The sequence below is a fragment of the Vulpes vulpes genome, chromosome 15 (genome assembly GCF_048418805.1).
Source record: "Vulpes vulpes isolate BD-2025 chromosome 15, VulVul3, whole genome shotgun sequence".
Classification (NCBI taxonomy): Eukaryota; Metazoa; Chordata; class Mammalia; order Carnivora; family Canidae; genus Vulpes; species Vulpes vulpes.
The window spans coordinates 1,899,925-1,923,536 of NC_132794.1; the positions used below are offsets into that span (position 1 = coordinate 1,899,925).

Consider the following 23,612-nt stretch of genomic DNA (forward strand, 5'->3'; position numbering starts at 1 on the left):
TCCCGGGCAGGACCACCAGCAGGGTCCCCAGGTCCCCGAGGGCCCGCAGCACGGGGACCCACGTGCCCCCAGGTGGGCGGAGGCCGCGTCTGCACTGCAGCCCCCCACCGCGCTTCTGGCAAGTGAGCCCGCAGAGGGTCACCTGGATGCCTCCGTGCGACATGAACTTCATGTCTTCGGCCTCCAGGGCCAGCTGCAGGCAGGTGGTCCGCCCCCAGGCCTCTGACACCCGGGTGAGCAGCTTCTGAGCTCTCTCCTCATCCTTCCGGTAGCACTCGGTGAACACCCCTGGCGGAAGGAAGGTCCCCGTCACAGCAGCAGGGTCCCAGTCAGACCCGGGCAGCGTCATGGCGCGGCTCGTCCCCTGGGCAGGAGGCTGGGGACCAGGGCCCTGGGGGCACAGGGGAGCCGCGCCCGCTTACCGATGGCTCTGTGCTCACACTCGTCGGCGAGCGCCAGCATCTCCTCCAAGCTGTCCGTGTCCTCCTCCTCCTTGGCCAGCTCCTTCAGGATCTTGCTGCAGGCCACGGCCGCCACGATGCAGTCCTGGCTCTGGGCACAGGGGAGCCACGGTGAGGACAGGGACAGTCCAGCCAGGAGCCCCGACACACGCCGGGGCGATGAGAACAGGGGCCTCACAACAGCAGGGGCTGCCAGGTCCATATAAACCGTTTGGGTTACCCCAAATCAGGAGGGGAGCCTGAGCTGGCCAGTGGGCTGCTGCCCCCCCACCCCCCCGGAGCACAGACCGGACACAGGCCACCTGCACGGCCCTGCCAGCACGAGGCCCAGCACTGCCTGGGCATCTGGTCAACCCCAGGCACGGGGCTAAGGGGCAGAAACAGGACCAGGTCCACACAAACCCCCCTCAGGCTCGGGTTCCCCGCCGCTGGGGCCCTGCAAGTCCCAGGTTCCAGGGATGCTGGGGAAAACTACTCCTTTACTTCCCTTTAGGAAGAGAATCTGCCGGAAGTAGAGGAGCCTCACGTGTGGGGGCCTTGGGCCTGGCACGCCCTCCGTTGTGACCATGAGCCTGCCCATAGCCCAGTGGCGAGGGCGCTGAGGGCTCAGGGTCCCGGACAGCCTAGTAGGGGGCTCGGGGCAGGGCACATCTGGGGCCTGGTCCCCGTGTCAGCCACAGACAGTCTCTGTCGAGACACCAACGGTCAGTGGACAGACAGGCAGGCCCTCTAGGGATGGCACCTCCTACAGAGTCTCTACTGACCAGGTTGGCCACAGCTCAGGTGCCAACCCCCCGGAACCCACCCGCACGGGCCGAGGACGGGGGCTCCACCAGCTGTGCGGGCGTGCCGAGCCTCAGCCCTGGACAGAGCTGCAGGACGCTGTGCACCTGCTGAAAATTTTCTTGCCTGAGCCAAGCTCTCTGGGCCCCTGGGGCCCCTCCTGGGGTCACAGAGGCCCACGGTGCCCCTGCAAGGCCACGGGCTCTTCTCTTCCACCTGCTGTTGGCACTGGGCTTCCTGGCCACACTCCCTCCCTGGCTGGAGCCCGTCGCTGGCCCACACGCAGCCATGTGTGCTGAGAGACGGATCCAGTTACCTGCGCCCAGATGATTTCTGCTAGCTCCCGACGGTTCTGGACGATGGCCCAAATGAGAAGATCACGGACCGGGTCCATGGTGAAGGCCACATGGCCTGGCGAACGCTTGTAGAGGGACCGGAGACTCACTCCCTGCATCTGGTGAGCAGTGGACATTCAGAACCTCTCCTAGGTCCTCACTATAGCCTCAGTATCCCCGGGGGGGCCTGGTGGGGGTGCATGCCCAGAGCCCAGCTCCACACCTTCCCAGAACCACTGTCCCCGGGTGGGGGGGGGGGGCGGTGGCGAGCCCTGCGGCCTGCATTTTCAACAACACCCTGGACCAATTTCATGCACGCTGGAGTTTTAAAACCATCACTCTGGAGACACAAAGAGACGTTCAGAAAGTGGGGTGCCCCGCTAACACCTTCACCAACGATTGCAGCCTCTCGTCTACACCCCAGGCACCCTGAGTTTCCTTAGTCTCGTCTGATGGCATCAAAGCCTTTTTCTATGAGGCCAACTTCTAGCACAGAGTCCACTATAGATTCATGGCTGTGAGCTCCTCAAGGGAATCCTCACGGTGTCTCCTGCAGAGGAGGCCACCGAGAAAGCCCGAACACACAAGGATGACACGTGAGCAAGAGGACACCTCGCCCCCAGACACCCTCGATTTACACAGTGACCTGGGAGGCCAGCTTCCTGGCTGATCAATAAGTGAACACGTATTCAGACAGGCTGGAAACAATCTCCAGAAGTGAGAACGCATGTCCCACACCACACACAAAATTCCACTTTCTACGACCTTAGAAATTTCCTGAAGGCTTGTCTTTATATTAAAAAGATTCATTGAGGGGACGCCTGGGTGGCTCAGTGGTTGAGCACCTGCCTTCAGTCCAAGGCGTGGTCCTGGAGACCCCGGGATCGAGTCCCATGTCGGGCTCCCTGCATGGAGCCTGCTTCTCCCTCTGCCTGTGTCTCTGCCTCTCCCTCTGGGTCTCTCATGAATAAATAAATAATCTTTTAAAATATTAAAATTAAATTAAAAAATAAAAAGATTAGTTGATAAACTCAGTAAACTACAGACGTGGTTAATGGTGAGCTTCCACTTTGGATCTGTTTAAAGGTTTATCTTAAACGCACTAGGACCGAGAAGAGCAGAATTGTGAATATATAAAACCAAGCCACAACCACGTCTTTCTCAGGGGTCATCGTAGCTCACCTGGGACAATGGATGAATTTGAAAACCTCAAGGAAGTGGACAATTTTCTACCAGAAAAAGAAAACAAACAAACCCAAATTTCATCATGGAACACAAAGAAAACCTAAATCCAGAGATTGTCAGAAAAGAAACTGAGAGTGTTCTCAGAGCTACCACCCAAAAAAGGCACTGAGCCCTGATGGACACACAGGAGAGCCCACCGGGCTCGTAAGGACAGTGAGTTTCAGACGCGTGAACTTTTCCCAGGCAAAGAACTGAGGCAGGTTTCCAGTGGTTTTCACAAGAATAACATAAAGCTGCTGCCGGAACCTGACAAAGACAGCCCCCAAGACACAACCACGACTAAAAGTGCTGAAAATAGAATTCTGCAACCTGGTTGTCAAAGAGCCATTAGTAAATATTAAATTATGTTAAATTATATGAATTTGCAGATCGATCATATTAAAAACAAACAAAAACAAAAACCAAAAGTGCTGAAAATATGGGCCACGAAACCCAGCACTGCACTACCCACGTGTCGCCCGGCCATCAGTTGAGATCAAAACAGGAATAGAAGTGTTTCGCCATCAGGAAGTCCGTTGAAACGACTCAGCAAATTCATAGGTTAAATAAGAAGGAGAACACCTCAAATTCTCAAAACTCAGCACCTGGGCTTCGTTTGTAAGAGCTTCAAGAACTGGGAGGTGGATAGTCGCTGACATAAATGCAGGGCTGGCCTCGCACCTCGGGATTCCCATCGAGTACGGACAGAGGCTCGAAAAATGACGTCACCCCGGCTGCAGTGCACGTGCTGGGCACCCGCACAGGGATGTGGTGGGGCCCCGCTGACCTGACCGCGTGGACTCGGGGGTACGAGGCATGAGGGAGGGCATTTTCCTCATACGTGAGCTCTTGCACCGTTTGAAATTTTTAGAAAGGGAGAACTACGGGCTGGATCGCGTCCTCTAAATTTGTATGTCGGAGCCCCACCTCCTACGCTGACTGTATTTGGAGACGGGGCATCTAAGGAGGTGATTAAGGTCCTGGTCTGAACGGACCAGGCTCCCCGTACAAGGGACGGACACTGTGGCTCTCGGCATCTCTCTGCGTGCACACCCAACAGGCCATGCGTGGACACGGCAAGGAGGCGGCCGTGCTCAAGCCAGGAGAGAGGCCCTGCTGGAAACCAGCCCCGCGGACGCCCCCCCACCCCCCGGGACCGTGGCCGCCAGACTGCCGGAGCCCCACCGTCTGTGGTTCGAAGCCGCCCGGCCTACAGTATTTCGTGAGGGCGGCCCCAGCAGACACGATAGGGAGCATATTTCTTTTTTCCAATAAATATAAAAGATAATTTCTTTAAAAAAAAAAAGAGGTGGGGGGAGCACGAAGGACCACGCAGGCCCAGGGGGGCTGGGACCACAACCACCAGCACGCACGTTGAGCTTGATGTTGGGCATGGGGAGCAGGAGCCGCGGGCGCTCGCCGGTCCGGGGCCGCGGGTACAGCGGCTGCGTGAAGTCCCCCAGGAGCTCCCGGAGCACCTGGGCCACGTGGTGCATCTGCACGCGGGGGGCGGGCCTGCAGGCCGACCGCTCGGGCTCCTCGGCCAGCACCTTCTGAAGCTTGCTGTGGAACAGGCAGGAGGGGTCCAGGTGCTGGTACAGGTGGAGCAGGGTGTCCCAGGTGACGAACTCCTTCAGCCGCACCCCGTTCTCCAGGAAGAGCTTCACGAACTCGGGCTTGTTGGAGATGAGGGCTGCCATCATCACGGGGTGCAGCTCTGAGGGCTGAGAGACAGCACCGTGGGGGCGCACGCCTCACGCGGCCCGACGCCTCCGCCTTGGGAAGGGCGGAGGCTGCCCCAGGGGGCTCCCCACCAGGATCGAGGACTCGCTCCCCTTGCTCCCGCAAGCCCTACCTTCCACTGCCGCTCGTCGGAGAAGATCTCGCTCCGCGCGATGTCCACGCGGTTCCAGGCCACCGCTAACTTCAGCTGGTGGTCCCAGTTCTCGTGGCCAAAGTAGTCATGGCTCCGAGAGGCTGCAGGGAACAGCACTCGTGTCGGGGGGCTGCGGTCCGGGCCCCAGAGGCGCTGCCCTGCCATCGGCTGCAGTCAGGCGGGAGGCGCCCGTCACCAACCCTGGGCTCTCGGTGACCCTGACCCAGGAGCGTGCCTAGCCCCCGCCCCCCGCCCCCCCACGGACACACGGTCCCTCGCGGTGCGTGTGCCAGGGGACCTCCGGGGTTGGGGCATCGCTCTGGCCCGCCCGCCCCCCCGCTGGTCAAGCCCCGCGGCCCCTAAGCTTCAGGGAGACACAGTCTCTGACCGGCAGGTGCTTCTGCACAAACACTCGAGACTCACACCCGCCCACGCCGTCAACTCCCTTTTCTGCCTTGGGTGCAAAGCCGCGGGCTGGCCCGGGCTCTCACGACGGGCGTCCTGCCAACAGGTTCTGCGCTCTCGCTGCCTTTACAGCTGGAAGCTCGGGCTGTTATTGGGGGGAGGGAAGAAGGAACGGGGACCCCTTCCTGACAGCACGCGCAAAGGCCGCCGACGGCGCACTGTGGGCACCTGAGCATAAAGGTCTGAGCCCGCGGCCGGCAGCGGGGCAGGGCGGTGCGAGCTTGCCGCACGGCAGCCGGGCTCTCTTACGGAGCTGACCCGCCGTGTGCCATGGAGCACCAGGAACTCCAGTCCTACATGTGGCCCCAAGAGAAACGAGAAGCCCCAGGAGAATAAGAGCAGCCTGAGTCACGACCACCCCACGCTGGGGGCGGCCTGCGCGTGCAGTGCCAGGCAGGCGGGAAGCCCAGCGGCGGTGGCGGGATCGCGGGGCGGGGGACACTGCCGGTGGGAAGGAGCAGGGCTCTGAGACGTGCAGCAACGGGCCAGGGCCTCCCAGCTGTTGCACGGAGCCCGGGAAGTGAGGTGCAGAAGCGCTCAGAGCCTGGCCCATGACGGCCAGGTAAAGCCGTCTATAAGGACAGAAGGTGCATAGACCCTTGCCCGGGGCGGGGGGGGGGGGCAGCCAGAGGCACAGGGAGCCTTGGGGGGCGGGGGGCTGGTCGCTCTCTGGAGTGGATGCACCTGCTAAGGGGCCCGTCGCAGGGACCCAGGATGGGGACGTTACCCCTACGTCAGCCGTCCCTCACTACAGGTGGTTTTTAAAAGGGGCAAAACCTCGCTGCAAAACCACGTCCACGTGTTTGTGTTTTCCCATAAAGTCACACGATGAAGAGACAGCCCTTCCCCCCGAGCACCACTGCCTTTCTCCCCAGCAACTGGTTAGAACCCGCTGCTCTGCGCGGGCTCCAGAGATGGGCTGGGGCCTGTCCCCGGGCTGGCGTGTCCACGCGGGGCTGCTCAGCACGGGGCCGGAGCCGGGCCCCAGCAAGGCGGCCTCCCTCCTGGGGCGCGGGGCTCCACAGTGCACAGCCCTAAGGTCGCTGCCTGGGCTCTGGCTGCCGTCTACACCTGCGTCACCACCACCACCAGCAAGAAGTGAGGACTTTCAACACCCAACACCATCGGGCTCCATCACCATCCCCGCTGGGCACCCCCCTGCCCGCTCGGTGCCCCCCCCGCCCCGCCCGCTCGGCGCCCGCCCCAGGAGAAGCCAGGATCCGTGGCGTTGCTTCGCCCCCTCCTGACACCCTGAGAGCACACGGAGACAGACGTGGGGGTCCGTCCTGGCCGTGGGCAGGGGTCCATCCCTCCATCCCTCTCCAGCACGGGGCACAGACGGCCACGCTCAGCCCCCGCCCCCGTCACCGCCTTCCAGGGGATCGCACCAGACACGGGCAGCCCACTGTCCCTCTTCACCGAAGGCAAGGAAGGGACAGACGCCCTCCCGCCCCGTCTCTGAACAGGAGCGTCAGGCGCCGTGAAGGAGACCGCCGAACCCTGTGGTCACGCGGATGTGCACGCCGGCCCCCCCCCCACCCCCGGGTCCTTGCTGGTGGGCAAGTCGGGGACGAGGGCGGCTCCGATGCTATCGAACCGGCTCTTCCCGGTCCCCTGTGGCCCCCGACAGCCGTCCCCGCGTGCAGCCCCTGGGCCTGGTTTTAACCGTCTCGCTGGTTCTCGGAGGTTTTGTCAGGAGGAGGCGGGGAGCAAAGCCCAGGTCTGAGCGTCTCCTGCGAGCGCTTCCTGCCAGGCCGCCCCGTGTGCCTCGAGGGTGAGGAGCGCCCGGCGGGGAGAACCCAGGCTTCCTGGCATCAGGGACACCCACATCCCTGTGGGCGCCAGCGGGAGAGACGGGGCACCTGCCGTCCCCAGGGGCGCGGGGCAGAGGGCAGACCAAGCGGTTGGCCCAGGCCCAGCCACTGCAGAGCTTTAGTGTCCGGGAGGGTCCCTGCGGCGTGGGGGCCAGCGGGGCGCAGGCCCGGCAGGACGCACGGAGGTCAGGGCTGCCCTTCCGAGCCCGGAACCGGCACACGCGGCCGTGATGACTGCAGGGCCACCTCACGCGGCTGCACTTGGGTTCCAGCAAGAAGGGAAGGTGCAGAGGAGCCCAAACCGCCAGCACCGCCGCGGTGCCCCAGCCCAGCACGGTCCACTGCCTGACCGAGGCCTCCGTGTCCGGCCCCTGCAAGCCCAGGGTCCTGGGGACCCTCACTGCGCGGCTCCCTCTCGCCCCGGGCGGCCCGGCCCTCACCTTTCAGCAAGGCCTGCAGGATGGCCACGTCCACGTCCTGCTGCCCATCCTTGCCTTCGCGGAACACGGTCAGCAGCTGCCGCCTCCGCACGATGTCTTGGATCTGCGACAAACACCGCCCGCTGAGGTCTGGGGGACAAGCAGGGCCCCGCCTCCTCGAAGGGCACCTGCAGAACCACAGACCCCGGACACGCAGCCAGAGCCCAGGCGCAAGTCCTGCCTGCCTGCCGGCCGCGGCCACCACCTCGCCTCCCCACGGCCCGGGCCGTGAAGAGGGAGACGCCGCAAGGGCGGGTATGCAACGTTCAGTGGCTCGGAGACCACAGGAAGCGCCCCGGGGATCACTGTGTCCCCATAGAGCCCCCAAGAACTGCGCCCGCCTGCCCCCTTTCCAGTGAGCGCTGCTGCCCCCGCAGAGCCCGAACCCGTAGCAGGTGCCGACGTCCGCAACCGCCCTCCACTGGGTCAGCCAGGGACCCCCACGCCCATGACCCCCCCACCCCATGCCCCCCACCCCATTCCCCCTGTGCCCCTCACCCCCAGGCCCCCCACCCTATGCACCCCCGTGACCCTCCACCCCATGACCCCCCATGCCCCCATCCCGTGACCTCCACCCCATGACCCCCCTGTGATCCCCCACTCTGTGCCCCCTGTGGCCCCCCACCCCATGAACCCCCATGCCCCTCACCCCCAGGGCCCCCCAACCCATGACCACCATGGTTCCCCACCCTGTGACACTCTCCACCCCATGCCCCCTACCCCAGGCCCCTCCACCTCATGCCCCCTACCCCGGGCCCCACCCCATGCCCCTCACCCCCTAGGGTCCCCCACCCCGTGCCCCCCATGGCCCCCCACCCTGTGATACCCCCCGCCCCATGCCCCCTACCCCGGGCCCCCCCACCTCATGACCCCCACAGACCGTGACCCTCCCCGGGTCCCCCCAGGCCCCACCACCCCATGACCCCACAGACTGTGCCCCCCACCCCATGGCCCCCACCCCCGGGCCCGTGTGCTCACTCACCTTTTTGGTCCACTCGACGACACTGCTCTCGGGGAGGGTCTCAAACATCTCGTGGAAGAACACGCTGAGCGCCTGCTGGATCCTGGCGATGGTGATCTCGCCCGTGGGCAGGCCGGCCACCTGGGCGATGACGTCCGCCACGCGGCCCGAGCCCTCCACGACCACACAGGGGGTGCCGTTGGTGATGGCGTTGTAGATGGTCTGCAAGAAAGGGCGCCCGTGAGCCCCGCGCCCACCCGCCCCGACGCCCCCCCGCACCGGGCACTTCGCGGCGGCGCTGGCTCAGGGCCTCGGGGCCCCGAGAAACATACAGAAAACATGGAGCTTGGTGGGGCAAGGGGGGCTCACCCTGACGGCGGGGGGCGCGAGCCCGACTGGCCAGCTCCCTCCAGCCTATGGCACAGGTGGACCGTGACCCCCGCACCCCTGAAGCCCTGCACCCCTGCGGCCCAGGAGCATCTGCAGGAGCCAGTGCTGCCCATCCCAGCGGGACAGGACCACCAGGGCACAGCCCCAGACACCTGGCGATGTCACCTTCAGGGAGGGACTCGGGACCCCCCAGGTTGAGGAGGCAGGTGTTGGTGCCATCTGCAGGGCCCCGTGCAGAGTGCTCCATGTGTGTGGGGGCAGGTGCCCTCCCATCCGTCCCCCAGTGGCCCTCCCATCCATCCCCAGGTTCCCTCCCATCCATCCCCCCCGGGTCCCCTCCCATCTGTCCCTCAACGGCTCTCTCATCCATCCCCCCGGGTCCCCTCCAGTCCCTCAGAGCCCTCCCATCTGTCCCACCGGGTCCCCTCCCATCCATCCCCCCGGTCCCCTCCTGTCCATCCCCCGGGACGCCCTCCCATCGGTCGCCTGGGTCCCCTCCCATCCGTCCCCTCAGGGGCCCTCCCATCCATCCCCCTGGGTCCCTTCCTGTCCATCCTCCAGGTGCCCTCCCGTCTGTCCCCCTAAGCGCCCTTCTGTCCGTCACCCTGGGTGCCCTCCTGTTCGTCCCCCCAGGTCCCCTCCTGTCCTTCCCCCCGGGCACCCTCCTGTCTGTCCCCTGGATCCCCTCACGTCTGTCCATGGGTCCCCTCCCATCCGTACCCCCAGGTCCCCTCCCATCCGCCCCCGCGGGCGCCCTCCCACCCATCCCCTAGGAATCCTCCTGCAAACACTGAACATATACGGACGTTTCCCGGGGGCCCCCTCCTGCCCCACCCGTGCAGGCTGTGACGTTATCCTGCCCCCCAGGCCGCGGTGGCTCAGCTCCACCAGGAAGGCAAACCCCACACCGTAGTGGGTCCTCCGGGGACTGTGTTAAAACCACCCAGGAGCCTGCTTTACACTCGGCTGCTGGTCCCGGGGGACTGGGGTGGGGTCTGAAGTCCGCCACCCCGAGAAGCCTTCCCGGGAGGTTGTGGCCGCCCTGCGGTCCTGGAAGGGGAGCCATCCGGCCCCATCGTAGCTGCAGTCCCCCCACCCAGGGCCCCTCTTCCCGGCCACCCAGGGTGAAGCCTGCACACCCCCCCACAGCAGGGCACCCCCTGGAGGGCCGCCTTCTTACCATCCCTGGAAGGGCCCTGCCACACACCCACCTCCTGCTCCTGCCTCCAACCCCACCAGTGACCCCACTGGGATGCCCGTCAGGGGGCTTCGGGCCAGCAGCCCCACCTGAGCAGAGCTCGGCCCCAGGGGCCCCCGCCAGGCCAGTACTCACGTGCAGGGTGCCGGGTCCCCCTTCCAGCACTACACAGACCACGGGAATCTTGATGGCCACACCTGGGACGAGGCACAGAACCCCGATTTAGGGGCCACGGGGGCTCGACGCTCCACCTGGGCGCTCTGGCCCACCTCCTGCCAGCCCCAGCCTCGCCGCAGCAGGAGCACCCGGCGGGAGACAGGCGCCAGGTACCAAGCAGCTTCCCAAGGCTGCTCGCTCTGCAGGCCCTGGGATGGCTCCCCCGCCGCGTCCTCGTTCTCCCGTCTGGGGCGGGAGGGGGCAGCGCTGTCCCCCTGGCCGGCCACCACGACCGGCCGGCTTCCCTCAGACCCGGGCATGCCTCGGGGGACAGCCCAAGCCCGTGGGCGTAAGGTGCCATCAAGGCAGGTCCTCTAGGGGACCCTAACCCACAGGGAGTGCCCCCCAACGGCACAAGCCAGAACCTCCTGCCACTGCGGGTCCCTTCTCCGCCCCCCAAATCGTGTGCGAATCTCTGTGTCCGTCCTTCCCGAGCCCTAGAGTCCACCCCATCTCGCCCACAAGGGGAAAGATGTCAGGGCCGCGTTCTGCGCCTTATTTCTGAACTGAGCCCGTGCGTGGTGTAGAGGGACTGCGGGGGTTCTGTGACCTGAGAGAGAGCAGAAAAGCGGGGCGCTGGCCTCCACCTCCCCCCACCGGTTAAACCAGGTGAGAGATGTTCCTGCTGAACAAGTGCAAAGAGATGCTGGGAAGGAATCCAGGTGTGTCTGAGGGCACCCCCGGCCCCACACCTGTTCACATCCTGGTCATGGCCGGCTCTGCCCCAGACCCCCTGGCCAGCCCGCCCCCGCTCTGCCCCGAAAGCCCTCAAAGACGTGCTCCACTCGCCTCCTTTTTCCTTCGTCTGCTCCGATATGAACTTCTCCAGCTTTGTCCTCAGGGGGATCTCCACCCCGTAGCGGCCGTGGGTCCCGTCGTCCACAAGGATGAAGTGGGAGTGGTTGCTGTCCAGGCAGGTCAGGTGCCCTTGGCCCTCCTCGTCCATGATGTACTCAGCAGGAAAGCTGCCCTGGGGACACAGACAGACGGGACGTCCTGCGCCTTGAATGCTAGGCAAGGGGGCGTCCAGGTCCTGATCCCCAGGACCTACAAACGTTATGTAATTTGGAAAAAGAGCCACAGCAGATATGGAGATAGTGGCTAACCTGCAAGAGCAGGGCATGATGGTCCCTGGGGCAGTGGCCTGGGGCGGGGGGTAGGGGAGGCCACAGGACAGAGCCTCGTGTCAACCTAACGGATTTCCCTACCGGGCTTGGAGGTCGCCTGGAACCCGGGCCCCCTTATTCCTGCCACAGTCCCCCTCTTGGAATGAGGACGTGCAGCTATTCCGTGATGCCCGTCCCACCATCGCGTGCTGGACGACAGGCACTGGCTTTCCAGTGTGGCGAGTCCACACACGCAGGCGACATCACACCCCGGGGTCCAGACGGCGGCCCGTCCGGGGCAGCACCTGGCGGGATCCTACTCACCACCTCCTCTGACCCCACGGCCCGCCCCAGGAGCAGGCGCTGAGCTCACCGAGGGGTGGACCAGGCCCTCGCGGTTGTGCACGGTGCCCCACGTGGCGATGCCGACAGTGACGACCTCGCCTTCGTTGTAGCTGCTGCTCAGGTTGAAGTCTCGCACCGCCTCGCCCACCTGCTTCATCACGCCCGTGTGGGACCCGCCGGTGATAATCCAGGCCCCTGGGCAGAGGGGAGGGGGGCAGAGCTGTGCACCTGCCGCGTGCAAGCCTGACACTCAGGGCCCTGTGTGCTTTGGGCGGCCGCTTCCTAACTAGGTGTGAGGCCCGGAACCAGGGCCGTGGAGGAAGCCACACTGCGGTTCTGTGTTCGCGGTGGGGCGCCGGGGCCCAAGACTTCCCGCCTGCAGGCCTCTGTCCCCCCGCCCCGCAGCCCCCTGCCCCGCAGCTTCTCTGTCCTGGCTTCGGGCACACGTTTGTCTGAATTCTAAAGACGTAAACGTCCCTTCCTCCCCTCAGCTCCTGGGGCCTGGGTGTGGGGGGCCGAACCCCTGCCCCTAACCAACTCGCCGCCATGCTGCCCGCGGCCCCCCAGTGCACACCCTTCCTGCCCCCCTGCCCAGCCGGACCCGGGCACCCGCTGGGCTCGCACAGGCAGGCGGGCAGGATGAGCACCAGGCCTGGGGCTGAGAATCCGTGCCAGCTGCTTTTGCGGCACCTCTCCTGCCACGAGAAAGCGGATCCCCAGTGGGGTCTACTCCCCTAACCTGTGTCCTGGATAAGGGGAGACGCGGGGTGGAGCTGCAGCCCCGGACCTGCAGTTGCATCCCCAGAATGCAAGCCAAGGGTGAGGTTCACTGTGTGGGTTGCCCTAGGCCGACCCCCCCCACCCCCACCAGCATGGAGGTGGTGCCTGTGGTGTTGCCATAGGAACAGGCTGATACCCGTGGTGCTGGCTTTGGGGCGGGGAAGTGGCAGCAAGGACATTGCTATTAAACATGCAAAAGATAACCATCAACACGTGGTAAAAGTGTCACCTGCGATTATGATTACCTGGGGGACAGGTGAGCACCTAATGGGTTCACAGCCAAGGTCACAGCCTGGGTGATGGTTGGCTGCATTTAGCCAGGAAACCCCATGAGACATGTGCCCGAGAAGACTCACACTGAGCCCGTTTTGGGTCAAGGACCAAACGGAGGGTGTGGCCCTCACCAGGTCCTAGAAAGAGGGTCAGTCAGTGTCCTCTGGGTGGCCCGTCTCACACGGTCCCAGGATCCTTGCTTTCCCGCCATCAACCCACCCAGGGTAGCACCCCCTTGGAGGCCACGGGCACCTCAGCTGCTTCTCCAGCGTCACTCTGAGAGCGCGCCAAGGGCCGCCTCCTGTGGAGCTCACGTGGCATGGGGGGGCAGGGGACCCCAAGGCAATCAGCTCACCTGCAGCCCCTCCTCCCCAGATGTGGACGGACAGGTAGGTCACAGGGATTTAGCCAACAGAGACCCTCACTGACATCCCACAACTAACACAAGGGCCTCCGCCTCCTCCCGCTGCCACCACGTTAGCTCATGGTTAACTCGGGCCTCCTGTGGGTGCAGAGCCCGTGGCGCTATGGGGAGCTGGCTAGGGCTGGCGGCCCCACAAGCAAGTCAAGCAGCAGCCACGTGGGCCAGCACAGACCGGGTGAGTGTGACCCCCAGGCTACCTGTGGTCTGGGCCACCTTGACGAGGCCCCTTCGGAAGATGCTCTTCAGCCTGGGCTTCATGTTGAAGTCCTTGGCCCCGCCTGTCACGGAGATGAGGAGGTTGGGGACATCCAGTCCCCAGTACTGGGTCATGAGGTGATAGATCACGCTGGGGGGTGTGTCCTGGGAGAGGCGGACGTACTGCAGGGAAGTCAGAGGGCAGCACAGGACAGCCCGTGTCAGCAGGGGGCCAGCCCAGCCCCAGAGACGCAATGGGCACCCCCACGCCGGGCCACCTCCCACCCGGGGTCTAGAGCCAATGAGTAAAAGTGGCCCCATCCCAGCAGGCCACAGATTGAGAGGAAGGGGGAAGGGGCAAAGGCCCAGAAGTGAGGCCCAGCGGGATGTCAGGCCACCCTGGGGAGACCAGCCCCGTGCCCACAGCACCCTCACTACCCTGCTTCTGTGGTGTGGGACGCACCCAGCCCAAGGCCCACCCTACTCGGTGGTGATGGAGACCTCTGAGAGCACCGTGGTCTCCCGTGAGCCTCTGGAGCCCCCGCCCAGCCCTCCCCTTGTGCTGGCAGGTTCCATGCCTCCGGGTTTAGCCAGCTCTCCCCACACCAGGAAGGCCTCGGATCATGGCCACCTCAGATCATGGAAGGTTGATGTGAGTCCACAGTGAGAACGATGGAGGGATGGGGACCAACCTTTCCCTTCTGGCCCAGGCCCGTGAAAACAATGTCACCAAAGGCATCTGTTGGCATCTCCTGGACATGTTTTTTTGGATCCCAATCCTTGCCCTGCGAAGTGTGGGGCCTGGTAGCCTCCTCCAAGTGTTGCTGGCGCGTGTAGCCACACTCACATACCACCTTCCTGCAAAGACCACAGTTACCAAAGGAAGCCAGGTGCCTCTGTGCTCCCCTCGGGGGTGACAACAGGGCCCTGTGGTGTCAGGACATTCACCCCCCCAGCAGTGACGAGGCTCCCCCAGCAGCAGTGTCAGTGGAGGCCCAGCGGGGGGCTGAGCATCCCTCCCACACCCACAGGAACAAGAAGCCCCTCCCTGCCAAATGTCAACTCAGGCTGAGAGGGGCTTGGACTTCCATCCCCATGTGGCAATAATGAGGTGATGCTCCCCCTTCCCTGTAGATACGTCACAGGGGACCTGCTAGAACACGCAGAATCTTATAATACCAAACACATCACAGCTTTACATCAAAAATCACTAGTCATACCAGGAACCAGGAAAATCTCCCCCAGAATGAGAAACAACAGCAGCCATCAGTGCCAAGTGATACTGACGTTAGGATCACCCAACAAGGACTTTATGGCAGCTGTCATGAAAGTGCTTTACCAAGGAATGGTAGACACACTTGGGGAAAAAATAAAAAAATATAAAGTCTCAGAAAAGAGATAGAAGATACATCAAATGGAAATTTAGAAGTAAAAGATGCACTAAACAACGAAAAAATTAAAAAAAAAAAAAACTCAGTGGGTGAACTCAGCCACAGAATGAAGGTGACAGAGGAAAGAATCTATGAACTTGAAGACAGAACATAGAAATAACCCAATACAAAGGGAATAAAGGGAATAAAGGGGAAAGGAGAAAAAATGAGTGGGAAATATCAGAAAGGGAGACAGAACATGAGAGACTCCTAACTCTGGGAAACGAACTAGGGGAGGTGGAAGGGGAGGTGGGTGGGGGGTGGGGGTGACCAGGTGACGGGCACTGAGGGGGGCACTTGACGGGATGAGCACTGGGTGTTATTCTGTATGTTGGCAAATTGAACACCAATAAAAAATAAATTTATTATTAAAAAAAAAAAGAAAAGAAATAACCCAATACAAACACCAGAGAGAGAGCTGAGCTGAAGAAAGCACCAAGCGAAGAGCTGCTAGGACCTCCGGAACTACGACAAAAGATCCAACGTGCGTGTCATCAGAGTCCCAGAGGGAGGAGAGAGAGGGGGCAGCTGGGAAAGCATGTAAAGAAATTATGACCGATCACAATGAGCCCTGAGTTCTGTATGGAAGTGCTGGATCACTATATTGGGATTCCCGAAACCAGTATTACGCTGTACAGTACCTATGCTGAGATCAAAATTGAAAACCTAATTTTTTTTAATAATAAATTTATTTTTTATTGGTGTTCAATTTGCCAACATACAGAATAACTCCCAGTGCTCATCCCATCAAGTGGCCCCCTCAGTGCCCGTCACCCAGTCACCCCCACCCCCCGCCCACCTCCCCTTCCACCACCCCTAGTTCGATTCCCAGAGTTAGGAGTCTTTATGAAAACAATTTTAATAAGCTGTAACCAAAATAAGACCCAATTATCTACTTTCTACAAAAATCTCACTTCCACTATAATGATGGAGGCAAACTGGAAGTGACCTGACCACTCGGCAGTAAAGAGGAGCGGGATGGATGCACACAACGAGCCCGCTGGATCTCGAAGGCATTGCACTAAGTGAAAAAATGAAAAGCAAAAAAATAATAATAATAATAAATAAATAATAATAAAAATAATAGAAAAAATTAAAAAGAAAGAAAAACTGAAAAGCTCACATAGGGTGGGATTCCTGGTGTGACATTCTCAAAGTGGGAAAGTTATAGAGACGAAGAACAGATTCATGGTTCCTGGGGGGTTAGGGTGACGGGGGCAGAGGACATCAGTGCAGAACCGGTGGTGGAACCTGGGGAGCTCCCTGTTTTATCTCTGCAACTTCCTAAAATCTATAATTATTCCAAAATTAAAAGGCTAAACTCCCGCCCCCCTCCCCACCAAACACAAGGTGCAGGCTCAAAGCAGCACCTTCCGGACGCAGGGCCAGCAGGGTGCTCCTCGCGCCCACCTGCAGCCCTGCCCGGGGCCCAGCTGGCTGCTCCTGGGTGATGCCGCAGGGGAACCCCACCTCTGGGACGGGCCGCCGTGGCTTCTGCTTTCCTCAGCAGAATGCCCCCACGCCTCTAGCAGCGCTGGCCTCCTCTCTTACTTCCTTCATGGTCCCGGGTTCAGACTTTGTATTCCTTTACTGCTATTCATCGGAGAGAGAGATAAAGAACTGTGTTCTTTACACCTCTTTTAATCAGAAATTATGAATTTGTAGGTTCTGACTTTTTACTACTATCCAGTGACCTGAAACACAAGATACCTGTGAGATAGGACAACCAGTCTGAGGCCCGGTGACACCGGGACCAGGAGGCACAGGGGAAGGAGAGCTGAGCAGCCCTCCACTTACCCACTGCACGGTCTCACACGCTCTGGCTCTCCATTTCTCCGCCATTAGATGCGGAAAACAGTACATTGCCCCCCCCCCCCCCCCGCCAACCACCCTACAAAATGTTTTCAGGGTCAGATGAACTTCTAGAAGGAATTTTTAAAGATTTTATTTATTTATTTGAGAGAGAGAGAGCATGAGTGAGGGGAGAGGCAGAACAATAAGCAGACTCTCCGCTGAGAATGGAGCCCCAAGTAGGGCTCGGTCCCAGGACCCTGAGATCATGACCTGAGCCACGGTCAGATGCCCAACCAACTGAGCTACCCGGGTGCCGCTAGAAATAATTTATAAAATTAGTGCAAAAACATTGACCGTGCAGAGCACCGAGGATGGGTAGAGACCCACAGCCTCTTACACCACCTGCAAAGTAGACTTGGAACGGCCGGAGGACCTAAATGAGGCAGGAATCCATCAACACCCAGAGGAGACACGGGCAGCAGCCTTGGTAGCCTCGGCCGCAGCCGCCCTGGGTCACCGCGCCTGCAACAGCAAGGGACGCGGAGGCACACGTGAGCTGTGGGGCCTAACCGGGATCACAAGCGTCCTCACAGCCGAGGAGCCAGTCACCAAAACCAAGAGGCCTGCGGGGTGGGCGGGGATGCTTGCGAGCGTCTCCCCCGCGAAGGGCTGGTGTCCGAGATCCAAACTCAACACCCGAGCGACGAACAATCCATCAAGAGATGGGCAGGAGACGTGAGCAGACCCGTCTCCAGCGGAGACCCACACGGGGCCCAGGCACGCGGGAAGATGCTCCCCGTCCCTCGGCGTCAGGGAGACACACCAGCACCACGTGGGACCCCCCACCCCGTACTCCCGTCAGGACGGCCACCGTCGGGAGGTGACAGATGCAGATGGGGGCGGGGCTCAAGGAGCCTCGGGGCTGGGGGACGGGGTCACCGGGGACGGGTGTTGAGGAGGGCACCGGATGTCGTGAGCACCGGGTGTCACATGTAACCGACGAGTCCCCGACCTCCCCTGACACTAGCAACACGCATATGTTAAATAAATTGAATCTAAATACAAAATTAAAAGAGCCACAGCCCACCCTGTACCCAGGTGCCCCTGGGCTGGTCCAGGGCGGCCCCTCCTGCTGCGTGTCGTGGCCGCAGGGGCCGCCCATGGTGAGCTCACAGCGCGCCCTCTGACCTCCTCCCTCGCCACTGACGGAGAGGGGCAGGGATCTCCGGGTGGCCGTGCTGCACCCCCCACCCCACCCCCGCACTCCAGGGCACGGCAGGGAGCCACCAGGTGGGCACTCAGCTCCTGCACCTTGGCCCAGTGCTGCCCCAGCCTTTAGGCCTCTGCTACCCGCGGCGGGCGCCTCCTTGGCTCGCCCCGTGCCGCCGCCCTCCGCTGAGATTAGATCTTAAACCTACGTGGCTTCCCACGCTCACACAGGGCAGGAAACCGCACCGAGTCCGCTGGCCCAGAAATGAAATAGTCAGAGGGTGTCTGCGGAGCTCCTGGGCCCGGCGGGCATCCCTGGGAGCCGCAGCCCGGGGGCAGGAGGGCTGAGGCCTGGGAGGCGCGGTTGCTCCGTCCGGGGGCGCCTCGTCCTCAAGAAAGTTTCCAAAACACCCGCGTCAGCCTCTGTTTTACGGAGGAGGATTTGGGTTCCAGGGAACAGAACCCACCGGCCAAGGTGGCAAAGCAAAGGGGACAGAGCACGGGGGAGGATCCAGGCTGGCCGTGGAGGAAGGACGGAGCTCAGGCCGCGGGACTAATCAGACACGGGGGCGGGAAGAGGGTGGGGGAGACCCTGGCACCCGTGATGGACATGCTCACGGTGCACAAATAAATCTGTCTCACCCTCCGCTTGTCCCCACCCTCCTCTCCTGGGTCCTCCACTCTCAGGAAGGACCACAGGCCCTATGGCATCCACTGGGGAGACCCATATGATTGGAGAGACGGGAAAGACCCTGGCAGGCCTGACACCGCTGTCCCTAGAGGGACCTGCTCACACGGCCGCCCCTGCTGCCCCCACGGTCCCTGACCCATCGGCTCCTCCCTGGGCCCCGGCTGTGCCAACGCCGGGATTTAGGCGGCACACCTGCTTTCCCTGGGGCCTGGAATCGGGGGTGGGGGTGGCTAGGCTAACCCCAGGCACCGAGTCCCCAGTGGCTTTGCAGGACAAATCTCGGTGCACGGCCAGCGTGCCCCTCGGGAGGGGAGAGCATCTCAGGCCTGAGCGTGGGGCTCTCCGGTCACTGCGTGTGTTTTCCCTTGCCAGGCCTGCTGTGTGTCCCGGTGCTGTGACAGCCTGTCCCCAAACATATGGGGCAGCCTCAAGGACCCCCGGGAACTTGCCTCCACTGCGCCGTTCTGACTGGAGTCGCCCCCCAACCCCCGAGGCCGGCCTGCCCCTGGGAGCACTGTCCACGCGGGAAGCAGAGGGGGTGCTGGGCAGCAGGCTGTGGACGCACTGTGCACGCGCTGCCCTCCTCTGTGCCTCCCGGGGCGCTGGGCAGCCGGGCAGGCCCCAACCACCAGGCACCTGACTGCTCCGCACACCCCAAATCTCCGAGAGGGCAAACAAGCGACCCTCAGGATGGCCGCCTCTTCAGTGAACGGGCCCTGGGAAAGCATCCGTGGGCCACGGGCGCTCTTGGAGAGGAGCCAGACACCGGCCGCCTCCAGCACGTCCAACACACCTGGTGAGCTCCCGGGCAGCAGGGGTGCAGGGGTCCTCGTCTCCTCGCAGAAGCATCTCACCAAGCTTCCAGCCCTCCCTGTGGGGTTCCTGATGCCCCAGCCCTGGAGCTGTCCCCAGAACACCTGGGACCCTGTCCTCAAGCTTGCATCACCTAAAGCCCCTGCAACAGGGCACCTGGGTGGCTCAGCAGTTTAGCGTCATCTTCAGCCCAGGGCATGACCCCGGGGTCCTGAGATCGAGTCCCGCATCGGGCTCCCCACAGGGAGCCTGCTTCTCCCTCTGCCTGTGCCTCTGCCCCTCTCTGTGTCTCATGAATAAATAAACAAAAATATTTTTAAAAAATAAGTAAAAAATAAAAAATAAACCTGGAGACCCTGATGCAAAGGACTCTGCACGCTGTCACGGTGAGCGGTGCAGCCTCCATGGTATCAGAGCTCACCACGAGCTGGCGCATGGCAGCTGTCTCTGCCCCGGGGGCCTGCTCCCAGACCCGAGAGGTGAGCACTGTCCTCCGAAGTGGAGCCACGCCGGGGGCATGAACCCCAACATGTGCACGGGCATGAGGACCCTGGGGTGGGCCACGGGACCCTGGGAGTGCATGTTCGCCGGGGGCCACTGCTACCTGGCTCTGCGTCATCATCTCCCCACCTTCCCCGCACGGGCTGCTCCTCCCGTGTCATTCGGCGCACGCGAGCAGGGTGCTGACTGTCCAGGGTGGGAAGTGAGAAAGCGACCCCGCCACCACAAAGCCACACAATCGTGGTGCAGCCGCCTGTATAAAGGACAGGTATATAGAGCGCGGCGGAGGGACAGGTCATCTCCCAGGGCAGTCAGGGAGGGCTGCCCGGCAGAGGCAGCGCCGGCAACAGGAGTTCAGGAGGTGGCAGGGGAGGAGTAGAAGCAGCCCACGGGCAGTGTCTGCATGGGACGTGCGCCCGCGGCTGGGCTCCAAGCGTCCGCGAGGAACGCCAAGGGCATGCACGCCTCCCGGGGGCGTCCTGCTAAGCCGCCCGTGGCTCCCCCGACCCACGACCCACGGAGGGCGCCGCTGGGGAGCCAGTGGCCCCGTAGTGAAAGGTCTGGGAGCATGGGGGGCTGCCCGCGGGAGGGAGTCTCGGCTGTGGGCTCTCCCTGTGCCCCCCAACAGCCCCCGGCCCTGGCGCCCGCCCGCTCTGTCCACAGAGCAATGAGCCAAACAGCTGGCGACGCACCTACGCTCTCTGCTCCCGCTCTGCGGCAGGAGGGGCGAAGCTGCTCCCCCACAGCAAGCCCCGGGGTGGGGGAGACGCCCCAGCAGCCGAGGCCGCGCCGTGGGAACGCCCCCAGGCCACGTACCCGGCGTCAGACAGTTTGGAGCTCTCCACGAAGTACACGCACTCCTTCTTCGTGATGTTCTCAGGGATCCACGAGCTCAGATTTTCTTGCTGCGGGTAAGAAGGTCACTTGGAGATCCCTGGGCAATCCCATCAGTGCTCCCGGACGCTGCTGAGCTCCCCGTCCGGCTTCGGGGAGGCTGGGGGGCAGGGAGGCGCCCTGGCCGACCTGTCAGCTGTGGGTTCCCACAGAGGAACTGCCCCGGGGGGTCACTCTCCCCAGAGACCCATGTGAGCATCCCAGAGCTTTCAGTTCCTCTGTCAACGCTCGGGAACAAAACTGTGTGGCGCGTAAGGGTCTGGACACCTGCCTCCGTCCAGGCGAGACGGCAAGCTGGACGCCCTCCTGCCCACCTGACCGGGGGCCGGGGAGGTTAAACGTGGCCTTCAGCACATCCCATCCCGGGGCCTTCGGGAATCTGGCCCAGGACTCCGGTGGCGCCCAGGGCCCTCCCAGTCAAATCGGGGACGTCAGGGGGAGTCTGGCCCCAGTCAGGACTGGACTGAAGGACTTACCCAGCGCCCTCCTGACCAGACCCAGAACATGCTGGGGCCGTGCTGCCCATGGGAGGGGGCAGACCCGGCCGATTGCCTTCTCTGCAGTCCCCCACCCGGCTCTGCTGAGCCTCTGTGCGGCAGGCAACACACCCCTCCCCGGTGGTCACCCGGCCCCACAGGTCACCTGGCCTCACCTGCGACTCCGCCGACCCTCGGAACCTACCTTTGCACTGTTGCCAAACAGGTGCTGCGACCTCCTGGTCTTGCAGAGGCTGCTGTTGCTGCGTCGCAGATTGGAGACCATGCCCAGGTCAGCCATCCTCCTGGGCTGCACCCCAAAGCCCTCCTCCTGCCTGGAGCCGGCTTTCCTTGGGGTCGGGGGCTGCTCCCACTCCAGCTTCCACGGCCTCCTGCCTCCCTCAGGACGGCCTGTCCTCCCGCTCGCGAGGCTGAAGGTTCCAGAAGGACACCATGGAGGGCAGCTGGAACAGGTCAGAGAGGGAACCGAGGCAGGTGTCTGGGAGGAGCAAGCATGGGTCTCCCCTGGGGGGCCCTGTCCGCACGCCGGTCCACAAGGATAGTGACCTCAGTGTTGTGCCCAAGATTGCGAATCTGAGAAACCACCGAGGAGCCGACACCGATGCAAACACACGAGGGTTTATTTACAAGCTCGAGCTTGGGTCCAAGTGCACCCGACACAGCGGAGCAGGGACTTGGACCCCGAGACTAAGAGGCGTAGCAGCTTTATAGGGGCCAGCGGCCAATGGGATGCACAGAAAGTTGCACAGTCCTGTCGGTCCACACGCAGGTGGCCAATTGAATTACACCTTACCCTATAGTATCCACTTGAGCGGGCCTATTACTTTGGTCAGAATTGGCGCGCAGTTTTGGCGGGCACAAAGCAGGGTTATGAGCCGATTTCCGATTAGGGTGTGCCCAGCAGCTTGACTAGGGTGCAGCAGCGCCTTAAGCAATAAGCAGGTGATGTGGGGGCCATACAGGAGGTGGCAGGTGTAGCACAAAATGGAATCAGTCCTGCTCTGCTTGTCCAGGGGTAGGGGATTTTTGTTAAATTTCCTGGGTCCCACACTCAGGTCGCTGTGAAGGCCCCAGAGGCAGCCCCATCACCCCGTCCTTCCTTCCAGCTGCTCCCCCTTCGGGATGGGAATGTCTGTCCTGTGCCCCAGCACTGTGTTCGGGCAGGTTCAGAGCTGGGAGGGGTCTGCCTTGGGATGAACGTGCCTGGGGTCTCCCCACCCCCGACCTACGTGAGACTTTGGACTCAGACCCTGGAGTAGATGCTCGAATGAGTTCAAACTCAGGCTGTTGGGATGGAGTGAGCCTACCTCTCATGGGGGAAGGACATGATGTGGGGGCCAGGAGTGGACGTGCTCTCCCGAAGCTCACACGCTGAAGCCGACCCCCAAGGTGATGGCAGTAGGGGCGGGGTCTTTGGGGTGACTGGGCCAGGAGGGGGAGCCCTGGTGATGGGGTCAGCGCCCCTAAGAAGGAGACCCCAGGGAGCTCCCTCGCCCCTTTCCCACTGTGAGGACACAGGAGTTGGTGACCCAGAGGGGCCCTGAGCGCAGACTTCGGGCCTCCAGGGCTATGACAATACTGTTGTCCTCCGGTGGTGGCGGGGCCTGCGGTGACAGCAGCCCGAACGCCTGGCACACACCTGCTGGCAACAGCGGGCAGCAGTCCCTCCCGGGCCTGTGGTGCAGCCCGCCCAGAGGTGACAGTGCCCCACACCTGCGTGGCCTTCCCAGGGCCATCGGCTGTCCTACGGAGAGCTCCCCTGGCCCCACAACCAGTTTCCAGGGAAGCAGTTAAGTGAGAAATGCTCCCAGTGACAGGAGACGAAAAGGAGGCTGGGAAATCTCTGATAGCCAGTGTGCAGACGGACCTGGACCAGAGGGCTTCCCACCGCCAGGACAGGGCGGGGGCGGGCGCTGGGACCACAGGCTGGGGCCTTAAAGGCCTCCCGCCCGAAGATACTCTTGGGCGTACCCCTCCATGGTCTCATTGGTCAGACCCCCATCGGGGTCCCAAGCAGACCTTCCCAAATCCCAGCTGGAGACACTGGCCCAACCCTTCCCCTCTTCCCCTCCCCCATCCCACAGTCTGGGCCCTGGAAGAGTCTGGAAACCCAAGGCTGACCATGACCTTATTAAGTCCCCCCTCCAACCTTCTGTGAGGTTCTCCCCCGAATCCGACCATCACTGCCCTTCTTCACACATCCCCCCAAGAGCACACACGGTCACCCTGGCTCGTAGCTCTAGTTCTCCACATGCAATAGCATAAGTGTGTGTTAAGGACACTTAGAAACTGGGGCACCCGGGGGGCTCAGTGGTGGAGCATCTGCCTTCGGCCCAGGGCGTGACCCCAGGGTCCCAGGATCGAGTCCCACATCGGGCTCCTCACAGGGAGTCTGCTTCTCCCTCGGCCTGTGTCTCTGCCTCTCTGTGTGTCTCTCATCATGAATAAATAAACAAAA

At 62.4% G+C, this 23,612-nt stretch overlaps 1 protein-coding gene across 8 annotated transcripts in view; it reads right to left on the reverse strand.

Annotated features, from left to right (window-relative positions):
• TRPM2 (transient receptor potential cation channel subfamily M member 2) overlaps positions 1-23,612 on the reverse strand; it is a 47,578-nt gene that overhangs the window by 20,989 nt on the left and 2,977 nt on the right. For 4 of the 8 annotated variants that reach the window (XM_072739104.1, XM_072739105.1, XM_072739103.1 and 1 more), the window contains 14 exons: positions 21,339-21,597; positions 20,580-20,668; positions 14,018-14,183; positions 13,328-13,508; positions 11,682-11,848; positions 10,992-11,172; positions 10,122-10,183; positions 8,420-8,620; positions 7,399-7,501; positions 4,659-4,780; positions 4,177-4,527; positions 1,561-1,698; positions 423-552; positions 143-288 (listed from right to left, as the gene is read on the reverse strand). In XM_072739104.1, the coding sequence (XP_072595205.1) occupies positions 143-288; positions 423-552; positions 1,561-1,698; positions 4,177-4,527; positions 4,659-4,780; positions 7,399-7,501; positions 8,420-8,620; positions 10,122-10,183; positions 10,992-11,172; positions 11,682-11,848; positions 13,328-13,508; positions 14,018-14,183; positions 20,580-20,668; positions 21,339-21,434 (2,133 nt within the window). In that variant the 5' untranslated portion in view covers positions 21,435-21,597. Of the gene's footprint in view, positions 1-142; positions 289-422; positions 553-1,560; positions 1,699-4,176; positions 4,528-4,658; positions 4,781-7,398; positions 7,502-8,419; positions 8,621-10,121; positions 10,184-10,991; positions 11,173-11,681; positions 11,849-13,327; positions 13,509-14,017; positions 14,184-20,455; positions 20,669-21,338; positions 21,598-23,612 lie in introns of all 8 variants that reach the window. The other 4 variants (XM_072739107.1, XM_072739106.1, XM_072739108.1 and 1 more) reach the window with 2 other exon arrangements.